This window comes from Zingiber officinale, chromosome 6A (assembly GCF_018446385.1).
Source record: "Zingiber officinale cultivar Zhangliang chromosome 6A, Zo_v1.1, whole genome shotgun sequence".
NCBI classification, from domain to species: Eukaryota; Viridiplantae; Streptophyta; class Magnoliopsida; order Zingiberales; family Zingiberaceae; genus Zingiber; species Zingiber officinale.
The window spans coordinates 78,395,958-78,405,828 of record NC_055997.1 but is presented as its reverse complement, the minus strand read 5'-3'; the positions used below and the strand labels follow the sequence as shown (position 1 = coordinate 78,405,828).

General features: G+C 42.6%; 1 protein-coding gene across 1 annotated transcript; it reads right to left on the bottom strand.

The window, feature by feature from the left end:
* Positions 1 to 8: 8 nt before the first annotated feature.
* Positions 9 to 1,868, bottom strand: LOC121994098 (mitochondrial import inner membrane translocase subunit Tim13-like). Its single transcript, XM_042548260.1, has 2 exons — positions 1,702 to 1,868; positions 9 to 405 (listed from the first exon to the last, which is right to left on the bottom strand). The coding sequence occupies exons 1-2, from the start codon at positions 1,825 to 1,827 to the stop codon at positions 256 to 258; spliced, it is 276 nt and encodes a 91-aa protein (XP_042404194.1). The 5' UTR covers positions 1,828 to 1,868; the 3' UTR covers positions 9 to 255.
* Between the last annotated feature and the right edge of the window lie 8,003 nt (positions 1,869 to 9,871).

The window sequence follows — 9,871 nt, the reverse complement described above, 5'->3', positions numbered from 1 at the left end:
CAGAGAAATTAATCTCACATCGAACAGAATCGGCGCATTATTTAATAAACGCATTCATAAATTATGTTCAAATTTTTTATAACATTTAATGGTCGAGTGATGGTACTGCCATTGAATCATTGGATCCAGAAGAAAAATAAATTGCAATTTTTCAGACAACTCACGGTCGGTGACAGTGAGGTCCCAAAGAAACTTGAAGGCATCAGCGTAAGTCGAAGGGAGCTCAACTTTTGACGCCAGTTGCCTCGATCGAAACTAACGGTGGGCGCTGAAGAGAGCTCGGCTGATGATTCCAGTTGCCTCTATGTAGCGTTCCACACAGCGTGTAATGCAGCTGCTCTCGCTTCCGCTCAAGCTTGTTCCAGGTTTCGTGATGCACTTTGTGAAACACTTGCTCCGCACAGTCTGCAACACACAAATAGGTGGGGAAAATTTACAAACGAGTTTAACAAGATAAAAATAAATAAATTTGAATAATTAGTTTTAATATGGGGTTTCATGTGGACAAAATTAATAACTACGACAAACACTGGATAACATGTCTGGTGTATGGATCAATCAGTTTGAACAGCGCATAACTCAGAGAGAATTGAGCTAGCTCAATCTGAGTTCTACGAGTGTCCAAGGAACAACAGGCGATAGTAAGCCAATACGGTGAAAGCACAGTGCAAAGCATCATTGAAGGGGATAGTTTGGCGGGGCTTATAAAAGGAAGAGGTTTTCAACCATGAGAGACTAAGTTTTCTCCAGCTTGGCTGATCGGTACCAGCTTCAACCCACCAGCATTTAGAACTTTCGCATCCAAAGCTCCGCACCTGACCCAACCCAACGTCAGTTGAACAACTTGTGGTTCGAACAAGTTGAACCCATACCACTTGCAGTTCGAAGAAGCTAAATACATAACGCTCCCACCTTGACTCCTCTACTGAACTGAGCAGGCTAGGATGAACTCAACACAACTTAAACGCACCTTGATCAAAATTAGATCAAAACTCATTTAGCCACATGGAAACCAAGATCAAAATTAGATTGCCGTAGCTAGTAGACATACTCTGTTATAGCTTTACCGTGACAAAGTTATAAAATCGACATGGAGCTGGTTAGTTGAAAACCACATGCAATTAAATATCACGCTAGATCCTACAGCAACATTCTTTTGCTCATAAATAAACAACAATCAATTATTTATTTGATTATCTCACCCTTTAACAAAAGTGATTATCTATCATAATGCTTCACTGGTTTTCAATACTTAGACTAACTAAAGTTACACTTTGATACTTCATCTTCGTTTAGTATATTTTCTGAAGAAATACAGTTGTGTCAGACTAATAGATCAGCTTAATATGCGTCAACAATCAACAGAGTTGAGATGTAAGATGCTCTACGTTTATATAAGGGTATAGATGATGCATGGAAGCACTGGATATGCAAGACACCACTCAATGGATCATATTCTGAACAATTTGAATGAATCGACTTGAGCAAGTTTTTATCGCGCAGCGGATGCATTTGGCAAGGTAACAACCAAAATCCTCACAAAAGGCGCTCAAAACGACTTGAAAAATAGGCACGGAGGGTAAGGGAGTTGTCCTTCACGGAGACATCAAATGATGGAGAGAAGAAAGGAATAGGAAAAAAAAAAAACCTTGGAAAGCAACCTATTCAAATCTGAATTCGTCACGGAACACAGGGGAATACCTCGAAGAACTCTTCGGCGTAGGCCTGTGCGAGCTGCGTCTTGACCTGGTCCATGAGTACATCGGCGGAGGGGATCGTTTGTCCCGACGACCCGCCGGACGGCGATGGCGAAGAGAAGGGATCCATCCCGAAAAAGCTACGGCTTTGAATTCACGGCGAGCCTAAACCCTAGCTCCAAGCAGCATAGATCAGAATATTTATAAAGCCCGCTACGAGAACATGTGGTACCACCGCCACGAAATGGGTAGCGGCCCGATATATCACAGTAGACTGGCCCACGTATAGTTTCGCCATATCATGTTTATTTGGAGGGAGGGGAAGAATAACTAGAAAGGAAAGATAGAAGGAGAAGGGTAGAAGGCAAAAAGAGAAGTAGGGCAGTAAATAAGTGAAGGCAAATTTTATCGTGTTCAATGTTATATATTTGATAAAATAATTGGGTCAAGTCTAAAAGAAATTATATATTTGATAAAATAACTAAGCGAAGTTAAAAGAAATTATGTCGGTGAAATAATTATTAAATTTAGTTTAATTAATATTTTATGATTTTTAATTTTGTTCGAAAGTAGGATGGTGGAAAATTAAGAATACGATGGATTCACTGATCAACTAAAGATCCTGCTCCGCTCTATAAAATAAGTAACATCAGTGTCGGGTCAGGAAAGGGATCGTCGACGTTGGCCCTCCGACGCTCAAGCCAATCACCGAAATGTGGAGAAAAGTGGAGCAATTGTAGAACTATGCACAAACAGTAGATAACGCGTACCTCTGCCGGTGATGGACCCCCCTTTATATAGAGCTATGGTGGGTGATGTGCGCTCTTCTCAAGGTATGAACACGTTCTTCAATATATCCCATGAAAGGGTTAATCCAGAAAATACCTCTGACATCATATCTTAACAGGGCATGCATATCCCTGATAAGACAGTAGAAGGTTCCGTCATACGATCCGTCTGCCGATCATGCCTCGTGTCAGCGGCATTACTTCTCAAAAGGATGTCGAGAGATACTACAATGGTCCCGTTGTTGGGTCGAGCAGGGTAGTCGCTCGGCCGGGATTCTGTTCCGTCCATGGCCAAGTCTTGTTGCTTGGCCGAGTGGGGTAGGCGTTCGGCCAGGATCGCTTCGCTATGTCGATCTCAGTGGCCCTTCTATGCGATGGCCTTGTAGCACCTGTCTTCCCCCATTTGGACAAGCTACCCGGTCTCCCTCGACGTCCTGATACTCCGTATTGAGCGTCGGCTGCCTTATGCATCATCCCGAGCTAAACTGAAAGTCTACTCGAACCTGTCACCCGTCAGTCGGGGCCTGACTGTCCGACCAACCACTGTCATTATCCTCCATTCGACCCTTTGACACCCGGGGCGTTGACCACCTTGACTTTAACCTTCACTCTGGCAATTGACCTCGTGCCAGGTAGGCCTCCCTCCATCGCTGAATCACAAGTCTCTCCATTAAGTCTAGTCGAATCACAAACTTGTAAATCTGACTAACTGGACCAGTAGAGTCTGATAGCTCCCACGCCTTTGTTGTTCGGCTTCGCATTGCCAAATTGGGTATGTAACTGTCGCTCGGCCCAAGCCTTTCAAAGAAAATTGTACCTCGGTCGTTCAACTATGTGATAATTGTTAGGACCCTTGGCGGCCGGTTAGAGGGGGGTGGATAGCCCCTGTACAAATCAAACAAAACAATCTTTCTCAGACAAATAACTTGATTAAAAGAACACTTGCATATAAAAATAATTAAGAAACTAAAAGACAGAGACTCAGCGGATTTACTTAGCTACAACCGAGGAGATTGTTAATCTAAGACGAAAAAGTGCACTAACAATTCTCCTTCAGATAGAGAAGCCTCTCTATAGCAGTGACCGCTCAGAAACAGAGAGCAAAATAGAAAATGACGTGCGTACAAATATTGTATTGATCTTTCTTGTTGTTGTAAAGTTTTGGGAGCAAGGCTGCTTATATATCCTTACTCGGGGCACATGGAAGGGTTCCAGGTGCCTGGAGGGGGATAAAATTTTATCCTCTTCACAATGAATCGCAGTCAAACGCGGTCCGATAAACTTCAGTTCCGAGCGCCCGGACTGAGTCAGGGGTGCCCGAACTTGGAAAGCCAACTACGTTGACTTTTGCAGCCCGGGCCTTCTGCTCCGGTTTCGGTCGCCTCGATCCGGGTCTTCTGCTTCGGTTCCTTTTGCTTGGGTGATCTCAGCCATCCGGAATAAGTCTCACCTGAACCCAACTTTCGGCCTTCTCGAGCAAGCTTCCGCTCCTGGCTTCTCATCCCTCTGAAACGTCGTGCGTCTCCTTCTCGTCTGCCCATGTACTCTTCCGCAGTTCCTCGTCCCTCAGACGCACCGAGCCCGTCGGCTCTCTCCCGTGCCATCATTTTTGCTAGCTGCGTCTTTTGCTCGACGCCCTGTGCTCCTAAGTTCTTGTACACTTAGACACAAGGTTAAACACAACAGGACATAACCTAACTTGTTTGATCATATCAAAATAACCTTGGGATCCAACTGTTATGACCAAAAGTAGCTAGAGGGGGGGTGAATAGCTCGTCGCGTGCTCGTCTCTCGGCGTTGCTTGTTCCTTCAAAGATGTGCAGCGGAAATACAAAGAAACAACTACAACAACGCTAACACGGTTGGTTTACTTGGTATCCACCTCACAAGAGGTGACTAATCCAAGGATCCACACCAACACACACACCCTCCACTAAATAAAACTCTCCTTTATGGTAACTACCAAGGGCGGAGAAGCCCTACAAGACTCAATACAAGACGAGAGGGAAAGGATACAAGAAATACAAGCTTACAAGCTTACAATGAGTATAAACTCTAACCCTAGCTTCTCTTCTTGGCTTTGATCCGCCTCTTGACTTGGAAAACTTCCAAGATCCTTCAAGAACTGGCGATCTGAGCTTTGTGAGTGCTGTGGAGGAGCTGGCGAGAAATCTGGAGTGAATCGGAGAAGAGATACCGCAGCCATCGAATGCCTGCAGCTATAAACGATGCCAACGGTCGGATCCCGATCGATTCGAATGTTCCCAATCGATCGGGGAGGCTTTGGATCGATCCACGGATCGATCCAGAGCGCCTCTGTGCTCTGGGAAAACTCCTGAATCGATCCACGGATCGATCCAGCGTTTATCGCGCGAAGCAGCCGCGTCCCAATCGATCCACTGATCGATTGGGACATCTGGATCGATCCACGGATCGATCCAGAGGCTCTCTGTTCGCTGGGACAGGTCTGGATCGATCCACTGATCGATCCAGAGCCTGGATCGATCCACTGATCGATCCAGAACTTGATTTTTGTCCAAACCAAGTCCCAAACCTCCCAAACCAACATCCGGTCAACCTTGACCTGTTGGTATGTCATGCTTAGCATCTAGTCACTCCCTTGACCTGCTAGGACTCCCTTACCAAGTGTCCGGTCAATCCCTTTGACCCACTTGGACTTTTCTCTGTGCCAAGTATCCTTTGACCTACTTGGACTTTTCTTTCATGCCAAGTATCCAGTCAATCCTTTGACCTACTTGGACTTCCCAGCACCAGATGTCCGATCATCCTTGATCCATCTGGATTTTCCCTTGCCTGGCTTCACTCACCAGGACTTTCACCTAGCTTCACTCACTAGGGTTTTCCATCTGCCTAGCTTCACTCACTAGGACTTTCACCTGGCTTCACTCACCAGGATTTCCATCTGCCTAGCTTCACTCACTAGGACTTTCACCTGGCTTCACTCACCAGGATTTTCATCTGCCTAGCTTCACTCACTAGGACTTCCTTCTGCCTAGCTTCACTCACCAGGACTTTCACCTAGCTTCACTCACTAGGGTTTTCCATCTGCCTAGCTTCACTCACTAGGACTTTCATTTTGCCTAACATCCCAGTTAGGACTTCCCGGTCAAGTATCCGATCAACCTTGACCTACTTGACTCTTCTTCAATTAACATCTTATTGTCAAACATCTAAACTCAAACCAAGACTCAGCTTGGTCAAACAGGTCAACCTTGACCTGAGGGATGTTGCACCAACAATCTCCCCCTTTTTGATGTTTGACAATACCAACACTATCACTTACAATACTACATGTAAGTTAGGCTAATCCCATAGCCTCCTTCTTCATGCCACTAGGTAATGAAAGCATAAATTAAGCTCTTCATTCTCCCCCTAAGAGGGCAAACTCCCTCTAGGTAATGAAAGTCTAACTTACTCCCTTTCATTAGTCCTTTCATTCTCCCCCTATGACCTTCCCATAGGTAATGAAGGACTAAGCTTAACCATACATTCTCCCCCTATTGGCACACATCAACCCATCGTTGGACACACATCAACCTATGCTCCAATTCTGGGCACACTTCAACAAATCCATTTGTTGAAGACTCTCCCCCTGAAGAGTTGCTCATCGTTGTTCACAACATCACTCGTTGTGATCAACACGATAATGAAGGTCTCATACCCTTCATTTATCCTTAACCTCTCCCTCAATGTAGACAAATACCCAACCTTGAGCATTTTCAACCACTTGAGTTTCCACTTGAAATAATGAGGATATCCACTCCCCATTTCTCCCCATTTCAAGTTTAAATGCTCAACCTTGAGCAAGTTCACAACAGAAGGTTAACCACCTTCCAAGGTTCATGAAAAATAATTTTCATGTCTTTAAAGAGTCCCTCCCCCTAAAGACATGGTGGTAACTTCTGTCATTGCACCAACAATGACTTGGAATCCCTAAAACATTAGGAAACCCAAATTTAGAAGTTTTGAGGTTCAAATATTCAAAATTTGAAACAACCTCAACTTAAACTTCTACTTAGTCCTCGTTAACCAATCCATCCTTGTTTTCACATGAAAACACCCTTTTTATGGATACAAATGTATTTTTAGGGGTTTGAAATGGTTACCTAGACTCAAAGAGGTTCAAAGATGCTGAAATCAAACCTTCCCAGCCAAAATCAGCAACTTGGATCGATTGGAGTTAGGTTCCAATCGATCGAACCTTTCTGAATCGATCCACTGATCGATTCAGACTCCCTGGATCGATCGGCTGATCGATCCAGCGAGCTTCTGCTCGCGGGAATTGCCGTTTGAATCGATCCATGGATCGATTCAGGAACTCCAATCGATCCATGGATCGATCGGAGCTCTGATAGTTGCTGAAATTCCATTTCAGTCAACTTCAGAAACCCCTAGAAAATTCTACAAAAATCCAAAAATTATGAAATTTCGTGTAGACATTATTTAGGGTGTTTACTATCAAGGAAAAATAGTTTTCTATGAAAATACTTCATATTTTCAAAGATTGACACAAACTTGAAAACTTGCAAAACCTTTAGTGTTTCTCTTCAAGTTTGTGTCTAACTATTCAATGGTGATTACTATCAAAAGATAGCCTTCACCAAGGTTTTCCAAAAATATTTTAAAAACATTTTCAAAACCAATATCCCATCACATTCCTTGGGCTTAATGCACATGACTTGTACATTAGCTTTCCCAATGATGGGGAAACACATAACTATGTGTTTTGATGAATTTAAAAACTCAAAGGAATGCACTAAATCAACATCTTGAGTTTTGTTCATCATCCTAACATCTCACTTGTATCTAATGTGCACTAAAACACATACAAGTCACCTTATAGTCTTTGTGAGATGTAGATTTTGGTTTTGCCCTAATCTAGGGATCATGCATATCTATCTAGGCATTTTAGAGATATTAGACATCCACCTAGGATGTCACTTGTTAATAAGTGTTGTTAAATGCCATTTGTCCTTAATTACAAGGAATTAAACTAATGCATGATAATGTTATGGCATACATCAAAATAAAATAACTTTCAAAAGAAAGATTCCTATAACTACATGATGTATGAATGTCATGACATGGTATTTTGAGTTTTTTTTTTCATAGTAAAACATGAATGCAAAAATAGACATGATGTCATGGCATGTGATAGGCAAACAATCATGGCAAGATTTAGCATAAATAAAATATACCTAGATTAACTATCTAAGTATCCTTAAAGTCTTAGCTAAACTTACAACTTAAACCTAGATTGCCCTAAAGTGTTACAAGAGAATGCCAAAGCCTAAATTTGGCATTTCTAATTTCCTTGATTTAATGTATGCCAATTGAAAATAAACATGTCCTCAAATGTTGGCATATTCCATTTTTCCTCAAGAGTAGCACTTTTAAGTTTAAGGCCCGGATTGCCTTAAATTTCCAAGAGAATACCAATATCCCAACTTGGTATTTCTCAAGGTTTTCCAAATTTGTGCCATTTAAGATAAAATCAACTTTTCACCATTAGGCACATTTTACTCTTTCAAGGAGTAAATAATAATTCCATTTCATTTTCAAAGGTTAACAAAAACCTTGAAAATGCTCCTTGAGTGTCAATTTCCTCAAAGTTGGGTTAACTACCCTTCAAATAGGAGTTGACACTCTCTAACCCATCTATGGGGTAGAGAAGATGCTCCTAGGAACCCAACACCTATTGGTGCTCCTTGGATGCTCTAGGTACTCACTAGGGATAACTTCCCTAGATACCTTCCTAGTGACCTTGTTTGGCTTCTTGGAAGCCTTGGTTACACTTTCTAGGTCAACTCTAGGGATAACCTCCCTTGTGACCTTGTTTGTGACTTTCTTAGACTTCTTAGAAGTCTTAGTCACATTTGTTGCAGAAATACTCTTAGGGATGACTTCCCTAGTATTTTTGGCTTGACCACTAGACCTAGGGTTTGTTCCATAACTATATGGAACTCTATGGTAAAAGGGCACATCCTTCTTAGCCTTTGGTTTGTATCCCAAACCTCTATGGCCATTGGATGGCTTTTGTACCTCTAAACCTAGGTTATACTCATTTTGCCCTAATAGGATATTTTCCATCCTTTTTAGGGTCTTTTCCATTTTATCAAGTCTTGACCTCAAGACTTGATTTTCTATCATTAAATCCTTAGTATTTGGTTCATGAGCATTTTTGTTTCTAGGCTTGTATCTAAAATCCTTAGAGTTATTGCCTAGATTTTTGCCTACATTCCTAACCTTAGGTGTAGTTTTGGCATGTAGGGCCACATGCTTTTCCTTAAAGCCCTCATGCTTTCTATTCTTATGGTAAATTGCATTAAAATGATAAAAATTTGACCTAGCATGCTTTTTACCATTTTGCAAGGGAATAGGCTCAATGAAATGTTACCTTCTTCTTTACCTTGGAGGCTCCCCCTTGACTAGTGCCTCCTTGAGCCTTGACCATCTTCTTCCCCTTGGGGCATTGACTTCGGTAATGCCCTTTTTGTTGACACAAGAAGCACACAATGTGCTCCTTACACTTCTTTGTCCCGGGGGTGGTCTCCTTGAGCTTCGTCTTGCCCTTTTGTGCCACTTGGCCCTTCTTCTTGGCCAATTTAGGGCACTTGCTCTTGTAGTGCCCATGTTCCCTACACTCAAAGCATATAATATGATTTTTATTATTAATTGAAACATTTATATCTTCTTGTGTAGGGATGACACTTGCTCCTCCATTTGATATTTCTTGAATTTCGGAGGTGGCACCATCTTCTTCTTCTTCACTTGACCCGGATGTAGAAGCTTCTCCTTCTTCTTGATCCGGCGTCACCAAGAATTGCTCCCCCTCAATCCTAGAGGTGGAGGCTTCATCATCTTGAACATGAAACAAGGAGTATGCTCCCTCCTTGTTCCCTTCGGTGCATTCCCTTGAGGATGAAGCTTCTTGGATTTCCTCTTCTTCGGAGGTTGAGCATCTCTCAACCTCGGAGTCCTCCTCTTGGTCTTGCTCCAAAGAGTCACCCTCTCTGGATTCTTCATGATCTTGTACAGTGGAGGGGATCTCTTCATGAAGCTTAGCCAATTTGCTCCAAAGTTCCTTTGCATCTTCAAATTCTCCAATTTTGCAAAGAATGGTGCTTGGCAATAAATTGACCAAAAGCTTGGTCACTTTGTCATTTGCCTCGCACCTTTGGACTTGCTCCGGGCTCCATTTGCTTTTCTTTAGAACTTTGCCCTTTGAATTTCTTGGAGCCTTGAAGCCTTCCATTAGAGCAAACCATTGCTCTATCTCCATCATAAGAAAATTTTCGATTCTTGATTTCCAAGAATCGAAACTCGTAGAAGTGTATGGTGGAGCCACCCTTGTGTCAAATCCAA

What these genes read in the sequence shown, in the direction of transcription:
- LOC121994098 (XM_042548260.1), bottom strand. Translation starts at nt 1,827, where the DNA reads ATGGATCCCTTCTCTTCGCCATCGCCGTCCGGCGGGTCGTCGGGACAA. An exon ending in ACGCCGAAGAGTTCTTCGAG is followed by an intron (nt 406 to 1,701) that starts GTATTCCCCTGT and finishes TGTGTGTTGCAG; the next exon opens with ACTGTGCGGAGCAAGTGTTT.